Consider the following 21507-nt stretch of genomic DNA (forward strand, 5'->3'; position numbering starts at 1 on the left):
CAGCTCGTAGATAGACCATCAATTCATCTCATCTCTGCTCTTATTGCTAGTCTAACAGCTCAAAAGCGTCGTATCCGCAAAATCTTCTATAAAAGCTTGGATCTCGCTCGACAACAGTCGAAGCTGCTGCTCAATATTCCCAGACGCCCTGTGAATTCGTCAGTGCAAGATTGTGAAGCACAACCGCTGCATTTCCGAATGCGAGCATGGTCCACCGGGCACTTGCGCTCCAAAGATGCGTTCACCGTCCACGACAGGCAGTCCCTCGCAGTATATAAACCTAATCGCACCCTCCGGTCCTCTCTCCAGACCAACTCAATTGCCCCCCTCACAACCTCGACCTCGACCTCAGCCCTATCCAGGATCATTCAACATGCCTTACTTGGAAACCCGCATGAAGGGACTCTCTTCAGACCAGCGTCTCGTGCTCCGACTATGTCCTCCGCCGTCCGACAAGCTAGGCACCACCCAATGGGAGTACAAGTATAAGCTAGTCGGCACGCCCCGCCAGAACGACCCCGTGTTATATGCTATCCGCTCCGCCGTCCGCCAGTTAGAGAAAGACAATATATGTATGGCCGGCGCCGGCATCCGAGTCCAGAACCTGCTATCAAGTCCTCCCATCTGGCCTCTGGTACCGGGGAACGTAAACTGCGCGGTGAAACTATACGCCTTCAAGAAGCAGTGGGAAGAGTTTCCGCGGGCTATTTCCGTGACGATTGGCGACCGGTGGAGCGGGAACCCGTCCTATCTCGCGGCCGACAGGCTTCTCGTTCGGAAAGGTCGCAAGTGGAAGCCGCTGAAGGCGTGGTTGGTCGAGTGGGCCGAAGAGTACGAGTACGGTCATATCGCGTACAACGCGAACGATGCGATGTGCAAGTGGTGGGGGAAGAACGGCAAGACTTTCCGGTTTGTGGATTTGCCCCCCGAACTTCGACTCCATGTCCTTAAGTATGTCCTCGGTGGGCAGATTCGGCCACATACACAGTCTCATTACCAGACCGGTCAGAAGATTGTAGTGCTGGGATCGATGAACCAGAACAATCCCCATGGGTCCGTATTCAAGAGCAGTGAATGCTTTACCCTCGACAGGATGGCCCGTCGTCATGCGGTTGCCCGTGTCCCTTTCCCGAACTATGCGATTTTTCGCGTCAGCAAGCAAGTGCGAGACGAGGCGTCGCAAGCTGGATGGAAAGGTACGACGAAATATTTCCATGGCCTACACTATTTCTCGGAAGTAGTGCGATGCCCGAATCCGCCAGACATCGAGGGCTGGCTGTCAAAAGTCTACCTGGACTTGTCCATAACCGAGTACTTCCGGTTGTTCGGGGTCCAGGCTACTCCGCGCATCCTCCGCCAGCCAGGTCTCTGCCAGGGAGAGCTCTTTCGGAGTATTCCCAAGCTGGACTTGACGCTCTCTTTCCGGAGCCCATACATCGACGATGGCGAGAATCCTTGGAGCAAGTTCATCGGCAACAACTGGGGCCAGCACTCGTTCCAGGGGCAATTCGGGAATATGCGGAAGTTCCCCTGTTACAGAATTGTCGTTGACTGGATCTTAACCTTCGCATTTCCATTTGTCAAGAATATTACGAACGTTCGTCTCTCTGGCTGCATTAAAACTGCAATCAAGCAGAAGTGGAACCATATCCTTGAGACAGAATACAGAGAACGTAAAGAAGATAACCGTACGCACGGCTTTGACTGGGAGGAAGCAATGGAGGCTATCTTGAATGAGCCTGTATCCGCTATGTAAGTTGACTATATCAGTCCAGATTCTGTAGAGTGGTACTAACCAGTTATTCTAGGCCGCCCGAATGCGCTTGCCCTCAATCCTGCTCCTACAATAAGCAACCGTACGACCAAGAGCGATTTGGTATCCGTTGGGGGACCTGCCAGTTCGATCACGACGATGAGTTCTGGCCGGAGGTCGAGCTCCAAGAGGGTGAGGCGGTGGATGAACTCGGCATGGATGCCACAGGTCTAACTGATGCGGCGGGAGATGATGGAGACGACGCCGCTATCTGAGCCGGAAAAGGTTACACACAAGTACGATGGCAAGACTGATGCCGAAGCTACTCCACCTAGCTCGATTGATTATTCTTCCGCATTAGCTTGCGTCGTTGGTTTCACTGCGCGCATGTCGAATATCGAAGACTGGAGCCAATAGTTAGAAATCTAGAGTTGAGGTCTGATTATAAGTATCTTACTTGGTTGAATAGATGGCACATCACCCAAGAGTCAACTTCATTCTCGTCGGTCCCGCTCCATCAAACGCATGAATATGCACCTGCCCAACCGCGATTCTTTGCGCAACTTCCCCCTCCCACCTAACCACGAGCACGTTATACAAGCACCAACAAACATTCAAATCATAAACGTCTTGATCGAACTCTGCTTCTTCAGGCTCCAGCGGCGGCCGCGGATTGATTGCAAGCTCTCCCGGCCTACCCTTGTACGTCTTGCTCTCGTCATCCCACGCGGGGTCATCTCGGCCGGGGGCAAGCGTCGTTTGCGAGATTTTGATGAAAGAGATCAGGGGGTTCGTGAAGTCTGTCGCCTCGAAGGTCGTACCGTCCATGATCACAGTGCCCGCTTTGTGATTGTTCTGATCGAATACTTGGAGCCAGCACATCTCGTAGGTTCCTTGGTCGCATTCCGACTCGCTTCGATACCAGAGGTCGGCGTGCTCGCCGGTCAGCTTGAGCTCGGCTACGTCGGCTTCTACTGGGAGATGGAAGAGTGCTGCGGTGGGGCGATCCCATCTGGTGACTGATGCGTCTATTGGATGAGCGAACCATCGGTCAGGGGGAAGGTTCTCATGCAAGTAGTATATTTCATCCGTATCTTCGGAAACTTCACGCGTCCACGGAGGCCAGTCATGCCAGGTTGGCGGTGGCATGCATGTAAGGATCTGCTCGCCTTGAGCATTGAGAAGGGTGAGATGGCTGATCGTTCTTTCGAATAAGTTGTCGGCGTCGAGGTGATCCCAATACTCCATGTTGCCATCCCAGGCTGCCCAAGACCAGGAAGGGAATAGGTACGTTCCGTTTTGAGGGTCGCGTCGGCGACGTAATCGCCCTCTAGGCTGCCACAATAGCCCGACTTCCAAGCTGCAAAGTGGTATGCCAGCGATGAACGGAGAGGACGCAAAGATCGATTTGCTCAGGTATGCCGCAATTCCAGCAAAGGCATTTAGAGCATCTGATTCGTATGAAAGCTCCCGTGCGCAATATGCACTCATGACATCGCGATACGTAGTCCAATTCGTCCCATTCCGAAAACTTAGTCGCAGTGCGGATGAGGATGTAGGGACCAAAGACTGATGCAAACCGCTATCCGTATCCTCACTGCATTCGCCATGTGGGCAATGGTAGTATGTCTGGTCCGCAGTGAAAATCAGCTTTCGTACTGACAAGAGACCCTCTTGAAAGGTCCAACCGCGGGACAACCAGAAGGAACTAGCCACCGAGGCCCCTAGATTAGGAAGGGCATTAGCCAATTGCATGTTTCCGATGTTGATGATGCGCTGTCCGGTTTCACGCATACTGGATACGCCGGGTAAGCCAGCATTGCCATCTCTTCCAGCAGCTGCAACTATCGTGAGCGTGGCTTCTTGGTAAATTCGATCCATCTGCTGTATCTGGTCATGTTTGTCCTTTGTATCTTGTACGATGCAGAGGCTATCAACCCAAATTCTCGTAAGCCCAAGCATCTTACAAAGAGTGATGGCATCTCGGATTGTCGTTGGCAACCTGTCCCCACAGTTTTCAAGCGCGCCTGCTTGGCGGAGTATGTGCTCGTTGTCGTGTTTGAGAACCAATGGGTCAATCCTTCCCCAGGTGTAGCTCAATGCAACGTAATTTTCTCTACGAAGCGGGCCTATTATGCAAGCGTTTTCTGTGTCGATAAGCCGTATAGACGCGCATGCTTCTGGGTTTTTCGCGGAATGCTGGAGACTCTGTAAGTCATTGAGACACGGCGTGATCCATTGCTTGATGCGCTGAATGAGTTCAGACGGGTCTTTCGCCGAAGGGAGGCCGCCATAGGGCCATGTGCGTCCAGCATCGAGTCTTTGAATGTTGGCTGTCGCCGCCGTTGAGTTCCCGAAGCCCATGTTTATTCCCTCAGCGTTGAGTTGTTTTAGGCTAACCCCAAGGCGCATCGCGCTCTCTTCATCTTCAGGGCCCCGACTCAGTTTGGTCCCTCTCTTGGTAGATACCATGTTCACGAGATATATGTTGCGATTTTCCCCTCCCTCGGAGTCGAAGATCATGTCATATTCCGCCCAGTAGGTCAGGGAATGAGCCAGGAGTTGGCAGAATGAGCATGAGCGGCGGTTGAAAACATTGACAAACGGTCCGAGGCAGATGCCGTCAACCAGCCGAGACGTCAAGGAGCCATCCGAGACATTGTAGTCGAATACGGAGTTTTTGAACAACCACGAAAAGTGCAAGCGAGCGCATGTATGGCAGAGAGATCCGTCGTTTCCGGATACTTCCTGTAGCCAAGGGTAGTCGTTGGTGTCGGGCTCGTCCTCCGGGAAATGGTAGCTAGCTGTGAACACATCTCGTATCTGGTGGGAACGGATAACGACAGGCATGGTGGAGAAAAGAATCGTGCCCTATTCATCGGATAAGATTCCATAATAAGTGGAGTGCTCGCCTCCAATCCCCCAGTATCAGATAATGCCGGAGCCTAGAGTAGTCCAAGGGGTTGCTAACCTCGTCGCGGCCCTGGGATTTTCAAGAGTAAGATAGATCAAGCTGGGACGACGACCAACGGTGGAGATGTTTCCGTGTTTCCTGGTGCGATGAACATGAGTGAGGATGTCTTGAAAAGAGAAGGCCAGCCACGTGTCCACGGGTTGATGTTGAGGTCAGGCCTTCATCCCAATCCAGTAATCTGCTAGCCACATCCATACTTACCGAGGCACATCCGCATCTCTACGAACCGACTCGCAGCAGCTGTCAGATGCAACCAACAAAGCCTCCAACATCACCTCTCCCCAAAACCTCCTTCTAGCAAGCTCACGGCCCCCATATCCACACGCCCGGAACAGCTCAGATTGACATTGCAATCAACTCCAATAGAAAGAAGAGAAACGCTACACCAAGATGACGGAAGAATACAAGTACGAGTACTTCAACGTCAGCTTCCCAGCGGAATATGTCGCACATGTGGAGATCAATCGGCCGGAGAAGTTGAATGCGTTTGTGGAGCAGTGAGTGGTATCTCTCTTACATATCGTATATCTTCCCCCTTTCCTTTCCCGTTTCATGAGTGCATACCCGGGCGGACTTTCTCTCAACAAATGCTTTTCACGTGCCTTGCAATGTGCAGGTGTTTTCCAAGCCTGCATTGTCCGGACCAAAAGCCTCACTCCTTGTTGTCACTCTTCCTTTGCGTTTTCAAATATACATCCATCCATTTCGTCATGTTTTCCGACTCTCCTTCGGACTCATTCAAACCTCCTCCCACCCTCCTCCCTTCCTCCGGCATCTACCCAGCTAAGCTCTGATCTCCCTCCAGGATGTGGCTCAACCTGTCCACCATCTTCCGCCGCCTGAGCCCAGACCCCTCCGTCCGCTCCATAATCCTAACCGGCGCCGGCGACCGCGCCTTCACCGCAGGCCTAGATGTTCAAGTATGCCCTCCCTCCTCTTTCTCCCTCCCACTTCTCTCCTAGCAAGACTCCGCTACATACTAATAACCATCCCAACCCCAGGCGGCATCCCAAGGCACCCTCGGCCGCCCCTCCGCAGACCCCGCCCGCGCCGCAAACTCCCTCCGCCGCCACATCCACGAATTCCAACAATGCGTCACCGACGTGGAGAAGTGTGAGAAACGTAAGCCATGTCATCCTTAACCCCAAACCTAACCCCAATACTCACTTCCTATTCCCCTTGCTACAACCCAGTGGCACTAACCCCCCACCCAACGCAGCCGTCATAGCCGTCCTCCACGGGATATCCTTCGGCCTAGCCCTGGACCTCAGCCTCGCCTGTGACATACGCCTCAGCACGACCTCAACGCGCTTCTCGGTAAAAGAAGTCGACATCGGGCTCGCCGCGGACATCGGCACATTATCGCGGCTGCCCAAAGCCGTGGGCAACTCCTCCTGGGTGAAAGAGATTTGCTTAACGGCCCGGATCTTCGGGGGCGAGGAGGCGCAGAGTGTAGGGCTCGTGAGCGGCGTGTATGGGGATAAGAGCGAGGCGGTGCAGGAGGTCAGTGTGTTCTGTGTCTTTGTTTGAGATTTTGGGGGAGAGGATTGTGCTAATTCGATGTTTATTTAGGCTTTGAAGATTGCGAGTGTGATTGCGTCGAAGAGTCCTGTTGCTACGATGGGGACGAAGGAGCTGCTGAATTATTCGAGGGATCATTCGGTGGCGGATGGATTGAACTATACCGCGATATGGAACGCAGCCATGGTGCAGACGCAAGACGTAAAAGATGCCATGTTGAGCGGGCTGCAGAAGCGGAAACCTACGTTCAGTAAGCTGTAAACCGGACACAGATTCTGAGCTGTAAGAAAGGACTAGACTCGTATAAAACTAATGAATCACTTTCGGCTGGTTTTGGATCAAATGAATTTTTCATTGACTCTGAGCGCCTGGAAGTGCTAATACCGGAAGGAATTGACCATCCCCAAAACCCACCCGCATGAGCGTCTCTCAGTTCCCATGGCATGCTACAGATGTAATTGTGGAATCATGATTTCATCCCCGAAACCGCGCCAACACCGTTTCCCGCTGTCCCTTATGCCCTCGCCATGACGCCCCAGCAGCGAATGCGGTTATCGGTGTAACCAGCAAACAGGGTCTGGCCATCAGCGCTCCAGGCCAAGCTGACACACTCCGGCTCCCGGCTCTTCTTGCCAACCTCCATGTACTCGGGCTTGAGCTCGTCAACCTTGCTCTTCTTCTCGAGGTCGAAGATGATGATGCTGGAGGCGGTGGCGGCGCACAGCCAGTAGCGGTTGGGCGAGAAGACGAGAGCGTGAATCTCATCACCGGCGGTGAGCGAGTAGAGGTGCTTGGACTCGTTCAAGTCCCAGAGCATCGTAGTTCCGTCCTTGCCGCCGGACGCGCAGAGGGAGCCATCGGGCGAGATAGTGACGGTGTTGATGTAGCCGGTGTGGCCAATGTGATCAGTCTGGATTCGGCACGAGGAGAGTTCCCAAACCTTCTCAGTCTGTTAGCTTCTGGTTTTTCCCGTTGGAATCCTCCAGAAAGAGTACAGAGGCTGCATGTCAGTCGCGGGTGATTGTTTTTCTCATAGCCTTGCGGCTCTGAAGTAGCAAATACATTAAAAAAAATACCAAATCATCATGATATCCCGGCGGAAGCGATCCCGCAAGTCAAGAAATTGTGTACCCACCTTCACGAGCTTGTCCCAACCAGCGCTAACAATGACGGGGTTCTGGGGGTTCGGGCTGAACCGCACGCAGGAGACCCACTCGGTATGACCCTTGTCGGTGATGGTGTACTTGCAGTCACCAAGAGTGTTCCAGAGCTTGATCGTTCGGTCGCGGGAGCCCGAGACGATCTGGCGGTTGTCGGCGGAGAAAGAGACGGAGAGGACGTCGTTGGTGTGGCCGACGAATCGACGGGTGGTCACACCGGTCGAGAGCTCCCACAGACGCAGGGTCTTGTCCCAAGACGAGGAGAGCGCGTAGGCACCGTCGGAGGAGATGACCTGTAGCCGCAATTGTCAGCTCAGCCTTGCAGACTTCCTAGCCAGCCAATTGCTTCAAGTGTGGGCGTAACGTACGCAGTCGGACACGATGTGCGAGTGGCCGTGCAGACTCCGCTTGGGGTAGCCGTACGAGGTCTCGTCGCGGGTGAGATTCCAGATAATGAGCGTCTTGTCCCGGGAGGCAGAAAGGAGCATGTTCGGGCTGGCCTCGGGTTAGCATGGCTCGTCATTCCATTCAAATTTCCTAGCGCAGCGAGCGCGCGAGGTTTTGAGTGCCAGCGCCAACGGACATGCGAGCATAAGGTGTCGCAGTAAACGTACTTCTCGAGGGAGGTAGCCAGGGCAGTAACCCAGCCAGTGTGGCCCTCAAGGGTACCACGGAGAACCAACTGCTCGGCCATGATGTGTATGGAGTGGCAGAAGCTGGGGACGGGACTTTGGGCGCACTCGTGGAGATTGTATGGCGGAGGGGATGTTGCTGGGAGCTCAAGATTTCGAAGTGCGATTGAAAATTCGCTTGGACTACTTAGATAGTACTAGCGCTCATAGACCGGGGATCGTTACGGACCCTCAGGTCGCTTCATGTCTAGCATGCGGTGAGTGATATTCAAGTGGAGAATGTGTTATTGTCCTTCGTATATAATTGTACGTATATGTTCTGCTAATTTGTGAATATCTGAAGGACCTTAACTCCGATCCCGCAGTGCGTCAAGACAACCCACAATACTAATATCGAGATTCCTCAACTTCCCCGATAATCTTCGGCATGTAAACTTGCACAGGAGTCATAAAACAAGATATTGGTTCCTTTGATCATGAGCCGTGCCAAGAAGCATGCTGAATAATAGTCTCCTAACTCCGAGCATATGCTTTTGCGTGAGGCCCGGCACCGGGTGTATAAGAGCGCTTAGCCTACCCAAGAACCCCAAACTCATCAATACGCACACAACGAGAGAATGGCGAGTGAAAAGCACATCCTCCTCATCGGAGCCGGCGAGTTAGGCACCGCCTTCCTCCCACATCTCTCTGAACTCCCCGATACTCACGTCATTGTCGGTGTCCGCACGCCCTCCAAGTACAGTCAGCTCGCCGGCCCGAACATATCCTTGACCTCACTGGACACAACCGGACCATCAGACGAGCTGGCTCAGAACTTCGCCAAATATGACGTCGTAATCTCTGCTACTGGATTCGGACAAGCGGCCGGGATAGTCACCAAGCTCGCCAAGGAGATCCTCGAAGCCGGGAAACTACGAAAGCAAGCTGGACAGGGAAAGCTGTGGTTCTTTCCCTGGCAATGGGGCGTCGACTATGACATTACTGGCGACGGGCAGGGCTTGATGCCGCTTTTTGGGGAGCAGAAAGACGTCCGGGATTTGTTACGAGCTGAAGCCGCCGGGGCTTATGTAAAATGGACTGTCATGTCCACCGGTATCTTTATGAGCTTCCTGTTCGAACAATTCTGGGGCATCGTGGATCGACAGGGTGACAATATAACAGTGCGGGCGCTGCGAGATTGGGACCACAAGGTGACCGTCACCGACGTCCAAGATATCGGAAAGATACTGTCCAGAGTTGTTGCAGAAGACATGGAAGCCGAGAATCGAGTTATATACTCTGCTGGTGACACTGTCAGCTATGCGCAGCTGGCGGACATCGTCGAGCGGGTCACGGGAAAGGCAGTGGTGCGAGAGGAGTGGACGATTCAGCACTTGGAAAAGGAGCTGGCAAAGGAGCCAGACAACCTGATCAAGAAATACCGGCTGGTCTTTGCTAGAGATGGGGTCTGGTGGGATAAGAAACTCACGGTGAACCACAAGCTGGGCGTCCCCGTCACCGATGTCGAGACGTATGCGAAGGGATTATTTGGAGCATAGGAACGGGTAGAAATGAAGGCTTTTGATTGAACCATAGACATGCAAAAGTTCCCGAGACGTGTCTACCATGGTAAGATCTCAGTAAGCCATACTGTGGGAGAAAACGTACAGCTGGGCCTCCCCATCGTTCCTCAAGACGCCTCTCTTTTGACTTGGGTATTCATCAGCCGCTTGCGTGAGCGACTTTGTCCGATTCGCGCTTGGAGTAGCACAAGGCAAAGCCCATCATGCGGCTCTCAAACATTTCTTAACCCAAAGTATCTAACGACCGAGCGGCCCTCCAGGCGGACCGCCTCGCGGGGGGAATGGAGGAGGAAATCCGCCTGGCGGCATAGCTCCTGGAGGTGGGAAAGGAGGCATTCCTCCGGGAGGCGACCCAGCTTGATTCGGGGGAGGGAACGGGAAAGGTATATTCGGTGGCGGGCCGCCTGCCATATTTGCCGGGGGAAACGGAGGCATATTCGGGGGCATCGGTCCGCCTGGCCCTGGTGGTCCAGCTCCGGGCATATTTGGCGGTGGGAAGGGTGGCATGTTCGGAGGCATGTTGGGACCGGCTATGGCATGTTAGCATTTGCGACCTAGTCAATGCTGAAGTAGACTTACGACCTCCGCGGCCTGCCTGCATGAACGGTGGTGGCGGCATGCCTGGCATGCCTGGCATTCCTATAGCATATTAACACCTGGTGTCAATCACTTCAGATGGGGAGTACATACCTGGTGGAGGAAAGCCGTGCGGCGGGAATCCAGGTCCACCGCCTGGGGGACCAAAACCGCCCATGGCGCCCATTGGACCCTGCGTCATAGGATTTGCTTGACCCTCCGCATTGTACGCATCGGTGATACTGTTGATAACAAGCTGCGTCTGTTCACTGGATATCTCTACACAGTCCATCAGCGCCAACTCAAGTATGTGATTGGAGGCAGTCGTACGTTCGTAGTATGCTTGGACATTTCGGAGGTGATTTCGGCCGTTATTATGTGCCTTGCGGACGCTCATCGAGTCGTGCGTGAGGTAGACATCGCAATAGTCGCCTTGTTCGTCTGTCAGCTAGATGCCAGGAGGCAATGGATCGAAGCTTGGGAACCTACAGAAGAGTAAGAGAAAAATTAGTAAGCGTCGTGAAAGGAGAGCAAGGGATACTTATATTTCGGCATCTTGATTAGCTGTTGCGCAGATTACAGTAGAGCAGTCGATTGTCTAGAGGAGTATGTTTCGCGCTGAAGTGCTCGACCGCGTCGCGAAAGAGCTAGAGATAATCCGATCGGCATTACGATTTGCCGAGGCTCTTGGCGTAACGGCCAATCACAAGCACTAGGCAAGAGTGAGAGATTTTGAAGATAGGTGAATTTTGTCGATCTATATGAATGGCTTTACAAGCTAGTAACTATTCCTTTGGATCACCCTCTCCAGCGTACGGGAATCCTCAAGACTAACGCTAAACCCATAATGCTAAGGATTCAAGCATCCCCGAAAATCCGCGCTATAAATACGACCTTACATCCAGGTCGTAATGCAATCATCTCGGACCAAATGGACGAGGCCCAAGAATTTGCCTCCGCCCGCCAAAGTTAATGCCGGAGCTGGTCTTATTCTGGCTGTCACCTCCCATATACCCGTATTGATTGACGTCCCAACTCTGTCCCTCTCCCGCACCAGCGCTCGGGTCTTTGGGAGCGTTCTGGAGTGCACGTTGAGATTCTTCCCACTCGCGCTGGCGATCTCTTTCCCGCTCCATCTCTCGCTCCAGCAACGACTTGGACGCCCATCCACCTGCCTTCGTCTTTGTCTGAGAGGCCGCGCGACGGGCGTCCTCTGCTGCACGCTCAGATGTGGAGGTGAGCTCCGGAGGGATGTGGCTTGTTGGTTTGGGCGCTAGAGGTGCAGGATTGGACGCAAGATAACGGTCTGTGCGGCTCTGTTTGGCGTACGCTGCAGGATCCGGCAGAGGGCGTGCTGAAGGTTCCGGGAGAGGACGCGCTGGAAGCGAAGGTGCTGTCGGCTCCGGAAGAGGCCGCGGTTGCTGCTTCTGCCTCCGTACATACTCCCGATCATCAGCTTGTGCCCACGAAGCTGTACTGTCTTGAGGAGAAGGCGCGCGTGGCGGAGGTTGAGGACGCGGTCGGCTCCGCGATCGATCTCTGGTTGAATCCCGTGTCCTGCTCTTCGACCGAGATCGCATTTTGCGGCGGTCGTCATCTCTGAAGCGCTCTTCTCGCTCACGTTGATATTGCCGCTCCCGCTCTTTCGCCTCTTCGAGCTGACGTTCGAGCTCCTGTATTCTGTCCCGCTCAGCGTCGTAATCCGGATCGTACTGGCTGTTCCGTCGGCTGCGCGGTTTGCTGCTTTGTTCCGTCTGGTATTCACTTAGGTACTGCCCCCTAAGCCTGGCATCACTTCCAGCTCGTTTTCGACGCGTCTCCTGTGCCAACCTCGCCTGGGTCTCCTGTTCTTCTCTCTGTCGCTGCTCCTCCTCTAGCTTCCATTGCCTCTCTTGCTCCTCCCATTCGCGCTTCTGCTTCTCAAGCCGGCGCTGCTCTGTCTCCCGCTGTTTTCGTGCTTCTTCCTCCCATCTCCGCTCCTCTTCCAACCGTGCGCGTTCTTCTTCGGCCTCTCGTTCGATGCGACGCTTGTTCTCAGCCTCTTCCGCCAGGATGCGCAAACGCTCCTCTTCAGCCTCCTTCTCCCTCCGCCTTCGCTCTTTCTCCGCCATATTAGGTACGTATGGTCCTGCGCTGGTGATCTGCCGGCGCCCGCCGAAAGATATGCCTTGGTTGCCTTGGCTCGCACCGCCCATGTAGCCATACTGATGGATATTCCAGGCCGGCGCTGTAATTCCCTCGTCAGTTTTCTTACTCCAACTGCTTACGCCGCCAGGGGGCGACTTAGGTATACCGTTGGAGGTCTTGGACGAGTTGGAGCCACCCGTGAGGTGAGGGCTCAGTGCTCTCTCCGCTGGAGGCCGAGAGAGAGGATTGAATGTGGCCGACCCACTCGTGTTGCTCGTGGTGCTGACACCCCTGCTTCGCCCTAACCCGGGCGATGCCAGGGAGGCGCCATTGGAATATCCCCCGGCCCCAGTTGTCGTCGGGCTCAGCGGGCCTCCGCCGCGCTTGGGACCTATTGTGGTCGGGAAATTAGAGGGGTTCACGGAGTTGGCGACCCGGCTGAAGGCGTTCAAGCATTGCAAAACTTGCGCGGGATCTTTGGATTCGTATAAGTCGACGGTCAGAAAGCGGTCGTGCGAGGGCATGTTCAGCGGCGGCATTTCGCAGGCACGGAGGAAGTGGGAGATGTTTTCCATCTGTATGAAAGGCATGGGCGATTTCTTGAACTTGACGCCGGGATTGGGTACGGCGAGATTTACAAGCCTACAACACAGTTAGTGACCCGTGGGTTTAGAATCCGAGAATATGCAGCGCATCCGTACCTGCATAGCACAGTTCCATCTTTCAGCGCATCCAGTAAATCCCCCGGAGGCAGGCGGTCTCCCAGGACGTCCTCTATCCAGCTGCGCACTTCATTCGCAGCCTGTGGCGTATACCTCCCCATGCGCAACCTCTTCATATCCTGGTCCAGCGACGTAACAGACGCCATTGTGGTGGATTTCGGCGCAGCGGCTTATGTCGTCGTACGGGGTCGGCGGGTACCCGACGAGGAATGATGGGGCTAAGCAAGCAACTGTAAGATAGAGAAATAGAATGCGCGCAGAGGCAATCAAGAGCAAAACGTGGTACGATGTGCGCGTTCGGTGTTGGTGTGTATCTGTCGCATGCCAGCGTGCAGAGAGTGAGTTGGTGGTGGGGCCTGCGGACGGAGTGGAATCAGCCTCCCGGTCCCAGCCACACGGTGTCGTCACTGGTTCGCGTGTCAAGTCGCCTTTGCGCGGCCCTAAACTTTTCCCTCACTACTATTCACGCACCATGGCGAGGAACCCCGGCCCAATACGGCGATTATGGTACAGCTGGAAGATGATGCAGCTGCCCTGGAGACGGAGGTGGCTGGTAGGTATGTCACGCTGCTCAGAATCGTCTCCAGCGCAACAATCGCTAACAGGCCCAGGATTCGACCTCGAAGGGAACACATATTGGGAATTTAAAGACGCCCTACATTCGCACCGCAACCGGAGAATTGTAAAGTACGGCCGGCGGACGCACTATGGCGACGTTGCCGTTCCTCGTCAGTACTTGCCAGCCAACCCACGAACATTTGGACTGACAGCCCTCAGCCCCGTGGATGCAATGGCTCCGGCACACTCGGTTCGAACCACCCACCGTCGCCGAGCAGCGGTCTGACGTGTTCCGCCAACAACGGATAAAGATGCTGGCGCAGGAAGCGGACGCAAGATGGGCAGCGAAGCCCTCGGTGCTGGATGCGCCCGATAAACAACAGCCAGTGCAGCCGCTCGAATCAAGAGATCCAAATGCAGGCATCAGGCAGATGAACGCCGACCAGGAGGTCAGAGGTAAGGCCGAGCCGCAGCGCACCGTGGAAGAGGAGGATGTGGCATCGAAAGCAGCGCAAACAAATGAAGCACCCGCATTGAAGACGAGAAGGCGCATGCGAACGGAGCCTAAAGACTCGCCATGGAATCAGGCCGCGAAAGGGAATCCCGGCGATGAATGGCAGCCACAAAGCTGGACGCCAGGTTCAGCGAAGCGAAGAGCGTAGCAATCCGTGGCATTCAGGAAGCGAAGAAGGCAACGATGTCACACAACTACATAGAGGACACGACTGTACAAAATCCACTGTATCAATAATGTCACACTAACGGCTCTAATCTTCGTACAGTTGACCAAATTCAATGCCGGCTTCGGTCAACCGCCCACACAATGCATTCTCCCAGGACCATGGTAATGTGTACCAACAATCCGAAAGAGTCATTTCCAAGTGTTCCATCTTTATCTACTCATCCTCTTCCCACAGGTAAAAAGTTAGTCGCTCTTCTCATAAACTGTCTCCTTCAACTTTCCACAGTCACGCACTTGTATTCCCCAGGACGTTCTCGACGCACCGCAACACGCCCAGCAAGCACAGCACGCGGTTCGTAAAATCCCGAACAATGCTCTACCAACAGACAGCCATGGACGAAGATCATCTTGCTACACTCAGCGCCTCAACCACCGACTACTCCAACCCCACGTCCTGGGAATTTGAACCAGCATCCTCCCCATCAAAAGATCCACCCCAAAAGCCATCCGAAGCCCCGATCCTCCCCATCAAGAATCTCCCCTCTGAGATCATCAGCACCATTCTCGACTTCTGGATCGGCGAACCCACCCTCTTCCCCGCCGACCCCTACCACCCCACACTCCTCACTCCAACCTACACATCCTCCATCCCCCCGCAAATACTTAAAGTTCTTCCTCTACCCCTCCAGCATGAGCACAACCTGCTCCTGCACCAAAAATGGCTCCGCTCAGAGAAATCCTTCGACGATGCATACCGCTTCTACGCCACGCACATCGCGGTCCTCGGCTCCCTCTCCCACGGCGCCTTCGAACCCCCCCGCCAGCTCCGTGCAATGCTTTGCCAACAAGCCGTGCTCCCAGAAGCAATGAGACCGCATCCACAGCTGCGCCTGCACGGCCTGGAGAAAATCCGCCTGGACCTGACAGCCGCGGACTACTTCGCCCTCTTCAGAGTCCACGTCCCGCCCTTCGAGCGCCCGGGCAGCACATTGCATGACCAAGAGCCCTACGGCGCGGCCGTATTTCTGGCGCACACGGAGCAGCTCGTGCTGTGCTTCGGCGATCTGTTCCGCTCGACGCACCCGTGGTACGATCTCGCCGACACGGCTTGGGACGGAGAGAGAGACGATGGCGTCGTCCCGAGGTGCCGGCCCGGCGTCTGCACTGAGGGTTTGCTTATTGACTGGATTCTCACGTACGCTTGGCATCACGGGTATCTCCAGCACATACCGAAGATTAAGCTGCAGGGCGGCATGCAGCCATGGGTGCGCGAGAAATGGATGAGGATCTTTGAGGGCGGGGATGTGGAGGAGGGATTTGCGGGGGAGGCGCACATTGAGAGGATTGGGACGATTGGGTTGCAGGAAGCGGTTGCGCAGGGGATGATTTGGGATCCGGCGGAGCATTATCCGCCGAAGTGTGCGTGTGAAATTCCTTGTGGGAGACTGGGCGGCGATGCGGAATGCGAGTCGGATTGGGACGGGGACTGCCTGGCGCAAGGGAGTGTTGAGCCGTGGGGAGAGTGGGATTGGAGCACGGAGGAGGCGGTGAGCGTGGTTTGGTGATTGGGAGGGGAGGGTGATGGATACCTTGGATTATCGACCGCGTGGCTAGGGTTGGTTGAAGGACATCGCATCGCTCCATTATATCCACTCCATCGCAACTCCTCCCCTCCATCATCAATCCCTCTCAATCCTTAATCCTCAACAACCTCAATCCCGTCCAACACCACCGCCTCCTCCGCCTCCCCGCTAACACCAAACGTAATCGTATTCCCACTCCCTTCTCTAAGCTCCAACTGAATCGGCACAACATCCTGCCACCCCGCGCGATGATTCAAGCTCGACACATTGACCACTGGCCCCTCGTTCACGGATACATGCGCCTGCGCTGCCTGCTCGCCCCCCTCACCATTGCGAACGCGATAATGCAGCTGCACCCACTGCAAGCCGCCCAGGCCCGTGACGTTGCGGAACGTTACGGTGCTGGAATGGGAAACTGGTTGGGTTTGGGTTAGTAGTGCTCTGGTCTTACTCTCTACTCTTATCTCGTCTCTCGTCTCGTCTGCCGTGGAAGGGAAGGGGGAAACTTACACCCCCGCACACCGCGCTTAGTCCCACAGTGCGCGCACTCTGCAACTGCAGCGCGGCCAATGACCTCCGCCCGCTCCGCTTCGTACCTCCGCTTCAGCGCCGGCACGCTAACCTCCCCCGTGCGGACGTCGATTCGCCACTGCGCGTGGTAGTCGAGCGATACCTTCTTGCCCGCCGTATCCACGCTAATAGGGAGCCAGACGTAGTTACTATCCGGCCCGCCTTTAGAGTCCCAGCTATCGCCCATATAGACATAAGTAGTCTTACTACTCCCCTTAATAGCAAGCTCGAACGTGTTCTGCGAGTTATACGTTTTCTGCACCTCAGGCGCAATACCATACGGCCCGTTCCAGCTCCCACCGACCAGCTTCTCCGCCCAGAACATCTGGTTCGGATTGCTGCGCCAGCCGGTTTTCCCGCTGACAATGAGGTAGTAGATGCCGTTTACTTTGAACATGCCGGGGGCTTCGTAGGCGCCCTTGGCGAGCACGTTGACGCGGTCGCCGATGGCGCCGTCGGCGTTGATGCGGTTGATCTGCACGTTGTTGTGGTCGGCGCTGGTGAGGAGGTACCAGGTCTGGTCGTCGTCGTCTAGGAACATGCCGGTGTCGGAATCTGCCGCGTTGTCGTGTTAGATCGGTCTTACTCTTGTTCTGCGCTGGCGGAGTTCCGTGGATGGATGGAGGTACATACAAGTATACCCGTTCGGTGGAAGGGTTACTTTGCCCCCGGAAACGGCGTAGTTGTCGTTGATAGTCGACGACTTCAGCGCCTGCACGTTCCGATCTACTTGCCCGTAGATCCACCACGAGCCGTTGGGCTTCGCGAGCTTCGGGCGCCACATGTATTGGATGGCGTTCTGGGGATTCGCGCATGGCGTCCAGTCGAGCAGGTTCGTGCTGGTGTACATGTAGGGTTGTTCGTCTGCGTTTATATCAGCCGTGTCTCTTTCGGCGTTGGATTGGCAGGAGAGGAAGGGGGAGTGTGGAGTGTACTATGCGAAGCGCTCTGTCCAACCCAGTAAAACGTATCTCCACGCTGGAGCACCATGCCACCATGAGCATCAATTTTGGTGCCGGACGTGGACATCTATCCCGCGCCGGGGACGATCCAGGAGTTTGCTGCGTGGACGGTGGCGGTTGCGCTAAGGCTAAGCGCGAGGAGAGTTGCTTTCCACATCCTAGTAGTTAGTGAGTTTGGAGATAGGCCAGACTGTGAGTAGCGAAGCAAAATCAAGAATAACGAGTGTCGGCCTTTATAGGTAGTAGGTAAATGGGCACGTTGGTCGGAGGAATGTCGGTTACAGTGTATAGTGATGGGATGGGGCAGAGAGCGGATTGTGTCGGTGGAGCATATAGATTAACAAGGGCCGATTTACCCACGACGACCGGGATAGGCGGGCGCTGAAAATCCGGGGAACATTTAGTAAATAATTCTCATGATCAACAAATGCCGGGAAAGCGAGTCAAACTATTGCTTCCACCAATCCTCGCCCATTTGGCCTTCGTTCCTTCGGAAGAGTAGCTGCCGAGGGGTCTGATGTAGCTAGAAGGAAGCGCAGAGATAGATGAAGCAGGAAATAGATGCGCTTCTATAAATGCTGAACCTTATTTTGAGATGCGATTTGTGTGAAATAGGAAGAGGTATGGGCGGGAAACGGGAGAGACAGAAATAGGTGCCGCCCGATGCCCGATGCGAGACAGGCAGCTTTTGTACCGTACCAACGAACTCCAACTCTCATCTATGAGACACCAACACGATGCGGAATGATTACTCCTTGTGAACTTTGCCACTGTGGTGATGGAATGGGCGCTAAATAAACGACTGAAGAAAAGGAAATGCGGAAAAAGTTATGAGGTTGATGAGGAATGAGAAGAGATGTGAAAAGAAATAGAAGATTGGAAAACGAAGTGGCTAGAAGAGCGTCAATCACTCCTCTTCTTCCTCAGCTTCCTCCGCCTTTGCCGTTTTCCGAATAGTCGGCAACTCCGCCCTCGTCTCCTTGACACTCTTCTTCTTCCGCCAAACCATTCTATAATACTCGCTCAACTTCGGAAACCTCTCCTCGCTCCACCCATCCCACGCCGTCACCAACTCATCAATCGCCGGCCACATCCCACAGTCGCCAATTGAGAACCTGCGTCCCGCAATAAAAGGCCCGGGACCCATGGAATACCGTTCCTCCAGACTCTCGAGGATATTGACAAAGTCGGCGTAGTAGGTCGGCACGTGACGGTTGACCCAGTATTTGAGCAGAGTGCTGATCTGGATGAACATGTCGTACGAGTTGGAGCTGCAGTAGCGCCCGCGGTCGTCGCGGTCGAGCGGGTAGTATCGGTCGAGGTAGAGCAAGATAGGTACGTTGATGACAACTTCGGTGTGGTTGACGTCGTTGTCCCTGTAACACACTCGCCGATCCGATTCATATTGTTTTTCAAGCGTCGGCGCCTCAAGCATGGTATGATTGATTTTGGCTTCCGAGAGGAAGATCTGGATCATCTTGTTCTCGACCTGGTTATTCGAAGCGAAGAAAATAGGCAGGTCCTCAGGAGGGGCGTGCAAGTGCAGCACGTCGAAGCCGTGACCGTACCACTCGTCCCAGTCAAAGTCCGTGGCGTGGTTTTCGCGGCTGAAGGCGCGAACCATGCGCTCTGTTTCTTCCTCGTCATCATTTATGACGTCCTGTGCGTCGCGCTGATCTTTGGAGGTGGCGCCTTGGCCCCAGATGACGCTGTTCTTTGCATCTAGGAAGGTGCCGATATGGCGGAAGGTCAGTGAGATGCGTATCCCCGAATAAGCTGTCTCTGGCTCGCTGCGCTCAGACGGCAGCCTCTTGTCTGCCATGATGCCGTGTAGCCATTTCTCGTTTGACTCCAGTCCGAGGATGAACATTGAGTTGTGCGGCATGGCGACACGCTGGGTCTCACGCTGTGCGGCATCTTCCGACTCCCGGGCCTTGGCTGGCTTCTTCGCTCGGAGTCGCATCGTCCTTTGGGCGCCAAAACTGACGTTGACAATGGATGAACCCTTCACGATGTCGAGCGTCTTATCGGAGTGTTCGGAGATGTAGTCGTTCCCCGAGCGGTACAGTTGGATGAGGACGTGGTTCAAAGGATGACCGACCAGCTTCTCAGCTCGCTTCCGTATCAGCTGGACCTTTGGCGAAAAATGTAGAAGGGGCAGCGTTTGGTCGGTAGGATGTCGATAAACGGGCATTGAGCCGTCAGCCCCAAACTCGCCTTGACAACAGACGAGACGTGGCACCTCGCCTGTCTGGTGGAGCATCTTCTGCCATCGTACCTCATTGTACAGCTGTCGGAAAATCAGATCCTTCAACGGCTTGGATGGGTCGGTAGGATGGCGCAGATCTGGTGGAAAGAAGCGGTAGATTATGCGGGAATCGCCCTCAGCAATGCGGTCACCGGGACCCAACACTGGGAACGTAGCGAGTGACTGTAGCTTCTTGCCCATCTTGGTTGCGGTCGCAGTTTGAGGTGGCGTAGCACTTGCTGCTTCTGTTGTGCTCTGAGCGAGCGATTGTTGTGGTAGTGGTTGAGTGGGGAGCTCTTGGTTTGAGTCAGACTTTGGTGACCTGGACAATGCCAGGCGCACACGAGACGCTGATAACTTATCATTGCCTTCCAGGTTCGCTGAAGACAACACAGGCTGCGACGCTGACGATTTTAATGAACGCCCGCCCTTCGTAGGGCTTTCCCGCAGCTTGTCGCTACTCTCAGCCTTCGTGATTGCGGAAGGGCGTGGCTGTTCGACGGTCGGCGTCGCTGCCTTGGGCGATCTAGGCGGCTGATCTGGTGTCCTTTCAGCTGTGGTGTGACTCGAACTTGGTTCGCCCTTTTGCTCGCCCTTTTTACTTGGCTCTGCCTTCGATTTCTGCTCGTCCTCTTTCTTGCTTTTGCTTCTTCTTGACCTCATGCGGATCTTAGACTTGACCAGGTTTTGCTTCTCAGCTGGCTGCCTGTTCTGCTCCGAATTTGGAACCTTTGCGCCCCGCACCAGCTTCTCTGCGAATTGCTCATCGCTAAGCTTAGTGTCGGTGGTGGCGCGACTTTCGGCGGCGGATGCATCTGAGACGTTGCGGCGCCGGCCGTTGATGGTGATCGCGGGCGATTCGCCCGTTGAGCGTGGGCTTTCTTTCGAAGCGGGCCGTTGTGTGTGGTTCGCTTCCTTTAGCTTCAACCTGTCCACCATTTGCTGCAGGTTTTCCTCATCATTCGTCGAACCATGCTGCGATGCTCGGCGGGGTTGGTCGTCTTCCGGGCGATTCCGATCCTCGATTTCCGAGCTTGTGACAAGGTTGGCGTCGAAAAACTCGACCATTCTCTTGAGCGCAATGGCATGCCGCGACTGCTTGCGGAAGCCGAGGCAGTCTCCCACCACATTGATCTTGATGCCATGCCGCGCTGCATCAATGACTGTTGCGAGCACGGACACATTGGTGATGCATCCGCATATGTACAGTTCCGTAACTAGGCGTGCGCGCAGAATCAACAAAAGCGAAGTGCTCTGGAAAGCGGAGTAATTGGTCGTCTGCACAACCGTGTCTGAAGGTTCAATCTTGCCCTTGACAGCGTCTCCAAACTCTGCGCCGGGCGTGTTGGGCAGGCAGGCAGGGCCGGTCTTGGATTGGCGCAGAAACAGCTCCTCGTCCTCTTCGGGGGCGGCTTGAGACTCCTCACGCGGAACGGGACGCCTTCTATTTGAAACTCGCTTCAGCAGGTCTAGCGCCCGCTGCTTATGCTTTGACGATCTTGACTGGGTAGGCGGGATAAGATCTTTCGGAAGATCGTCGTCGTCATCCGTGCTGCTCTCAACTCCGTCCACTAGTCCGCCGACGACCACGGCATCGCCCTCGCCAGTAGTGGGGTCGTTTGCGAGTCGGTCCGTCTCGTAGAGGGTCTGGATCCAGATGACGTTTGCTGAGAGCTTGCGAAAGGTAGGAATAAGGATGTTGATGCGGTCCAGGAATCCACTGCGGGTACTGACAGGCAGCTTGCCGTCTGGCCGGAGGAAATCATTCTGCAGGCCGAGGACTAGAAGAGCTTGATTTGTCTGAAAATGGGGTTGGTTCTGAGAAACGAGTTCCAAAAGGGAGAGCATGTCGAGAGAGATGGGCCGAACCGCTTAGC

At 54.8% G+C, this 21507-nt stretch overlaps 11 protein-coding genes across 11 annotated transcripts; 5 read left to right on the top strand and 6 right to left on the bottom strand.

Moving 5' to 3' along the window:
• Positions 1-373: 373 nt before the first annotated feature.
• Positions 374-2028, top strand: BU26DRAFT_509683 (uncharacterized protein; the record flags this gene model as incomplete). Its single annotated transcript, XM_033827164.1, has 2 exons — positions 374-1752; positions 1809-2028. 2 exons carry the CDS (start codon positions 374-376, stop codon positions 2026-2028), a joined length of 1599 nt encoding a protein of 532 aa, XP_033678935.1.
• Positions 2029-2046: 18 nt separating this feature from the next.
• Positions 2047-4827, bottom strand: BU26DRAFT_110992 (HET-domain-containing protein). The gene is made up of 2 exons (XM_033819404.1): positions 2211-4827; positions 2047-2157 (listed from the first exon to the last, which is right to left on the bottom strand). Exon 1 carries the CDS (start codon positions 4601-4603, stop codon positions 2231-2233), a length of 2373 nt encoding a protein of 790 aa, XP_033678936.1. The 5' UTR covers positions 4604-4827; the 3' UTR covers positions 2047-2157; positions 2211-2230.
• A 157-nt stretch (positions 4828-4984) lies between these two features.
• On the top strand, positions 4985-6586 carry BU26DRAFT_523478 (delta-delta-dienoyl-CoA isomeras-like protein). Its single transcript, XM_033830057.1, has 5 exons — positions 4985-5224; positions 5533-5647; positions 5729-5849; positions 5947-6230; positions 6300-6586. The coding sequence occupies exons 1-5, from the start codon at positions 5118-5120 to the stop codon at positions 6507-6509; spliced, it is 837 nt and encodes a 278-aa protein (XP_033678937.1). The 5' UTR covers positions 4985-5117; the 3' UTR covers positions 6510-6586.
• Positions 6533-8137, bottom strand: BU26DRAFT_523479 (WD40 repeat-like protein). Its single transcript, XM_033830058.1, has 4 exons — positions 8023-8137; positions 7777-7903; positions 7384-7701; positions 6533-7188 (listed from the first exon to the last, which is right to left on the bottom strand). Exons 1-4 carry the CDS (start codon positions 8100-8102, stop codon positions 6763-6765), a joined length of 951 nt encoding a protein of 316 aa, XP_033678938.1. The 5' UTR covers positions 8103-8137; the 3' UTR covers positions 6533-6762.
• A 496-nt stretch (positions 8138-8633) lies between these two features.
• On the top strand, positions 8634-9603 carry BU26DRAFT_523481 (NAD(P)-binding protein). Its single transcript, XM_033830059.1, has one exon. The coding sequence runs from the start codon at positions 8658-8660 to the stop codon at positions 9576-9578; it is 921 nt and encodes a 306-aa protein (XP_033678939.1). The 5' UTR covers positions 8634-8657; the 3' UTR covers positions 9579-9603.
• Positions 9604-10251: 648 nt separating this feature from the next.
• BU26DRAFT_436375 (uncharacterized protein) lies at positions 10252-10608 on the bottom strand (the record flags this gene model as incomplete). The annotated part of the gene is made up of 2 exons (XM_033824176.1): positions 10252-10457; positions 10509-10608. Coding segments are annotated over 2 exons (306 nt in total), but the record flags the coding sequence as incomplete, so codon positions are not given.
• Positions 10609-10920: 312 nt separating this feature from the next.
• BU26DRAFT_492842 (uncharacterized protein) lies at positions 10921-13357 on the bottom strand. Its single transcript, XM_033826133.1, has 2 exons — positions 13007-13357; positions 10921-12947 (listed from the first exon to the last, which is right to left on the bottom strand). The coding sequence occupies exons 1-2, from the start codon at positions 13171-13173 to the stop codon at positions 11096-11098; spliced, it is 2019 nt and encodes a 672-aa protein (XP_033678941.1). The 5' UTR covers positions 13174-13357; the 3' UTR covers positions 10921-11095.
• Positions 13358-13467: 110 nt separating this feature from the next.
• On the top strand, positions 13468-14502 carry BU26DRAFT_554706 (uncharacterized protein). Its single transcript, XM_033832278.1, has 3 exons — positions 13468-13584; positions 13639-13755; positions 13805-14502. Exons 1-3 carry the CDS (start codon positions 13500-13502, stop codon positions 14245-14247), a joined length of 645 nt encoding a protein of 214 aa, XP_033678942.1. The 5' UTR covers positions 13468-13499; the 3' UTR covers positions 14248-14502.
• Positions 14444-16071, top strand: BU26DRAFT_111091 (uncharacterized protein). Its single transcript, XM_033819405.1, has one exon. The coding sequence runs from the start codon at positions 14639-14641 to the stop codon at positions 15830-15832; it is 1194 nt and encodes a 397-aa protein (XP_033678943.1). The 5' UTR covers positions 14444-14638; the 3' UTR covers positions 15833-16071.
• BU26DRAFT_492847 (carbohydrate-binding module family 35 protein) lies at positions 15511-17567 on the bottom strand. Its single transcript, XM_033826134.1, has 4 exons — positions 17356-17567; positions 17054-17284; positions 16361-16975; positions 15511-16265 (listed from the first exon to the last, which is right to left on the bottom strand). Exons 1-4 carry the CDS (start codon positions 17447-17449, stop codon positions 15964-15966), a joined length of 1242 nt encoding a protein of 413 aa, XP_033678944.1. The 5' UTR covers positions 17450-17567; the 3' UTR covers positions 15511-15963.
• A 743-nt stretch (positions 17568-18310) lies between these two features.
• Positions 18311-21478, bottom strand: BU26DRAFT_391782 (uncharacterized protein; the record flags this gene model as incomplete). The annotated part of the gene is made up of 1 exon (XM_033822706.1): positions 18311-21478. A coding segment is annotated over one exon (3168 nt), but the record flags the coding sequence as incomplete, so codon positions are not given.
• Positions 21479-21507: the final 29 nt, after the last annotated feature.

This window comes from Trematosphaeria pertusa (assembly GCF_010094035.1).
Source record: "Trematosphaeria pertusa strain CBS 122368 unplaced genomic scaffold BU26scaffold_16, whole genome shotgun sequence".
In the NCBI taxonomy this organism is placed as follows: domain Eukaryota; kingdom Fungi; phylum Ascomycota; class Dothideomycetes; order Pleosporales; family Trematosphaeriaceae; genus Trematosphaeria; species Trematosphaeria pertusa.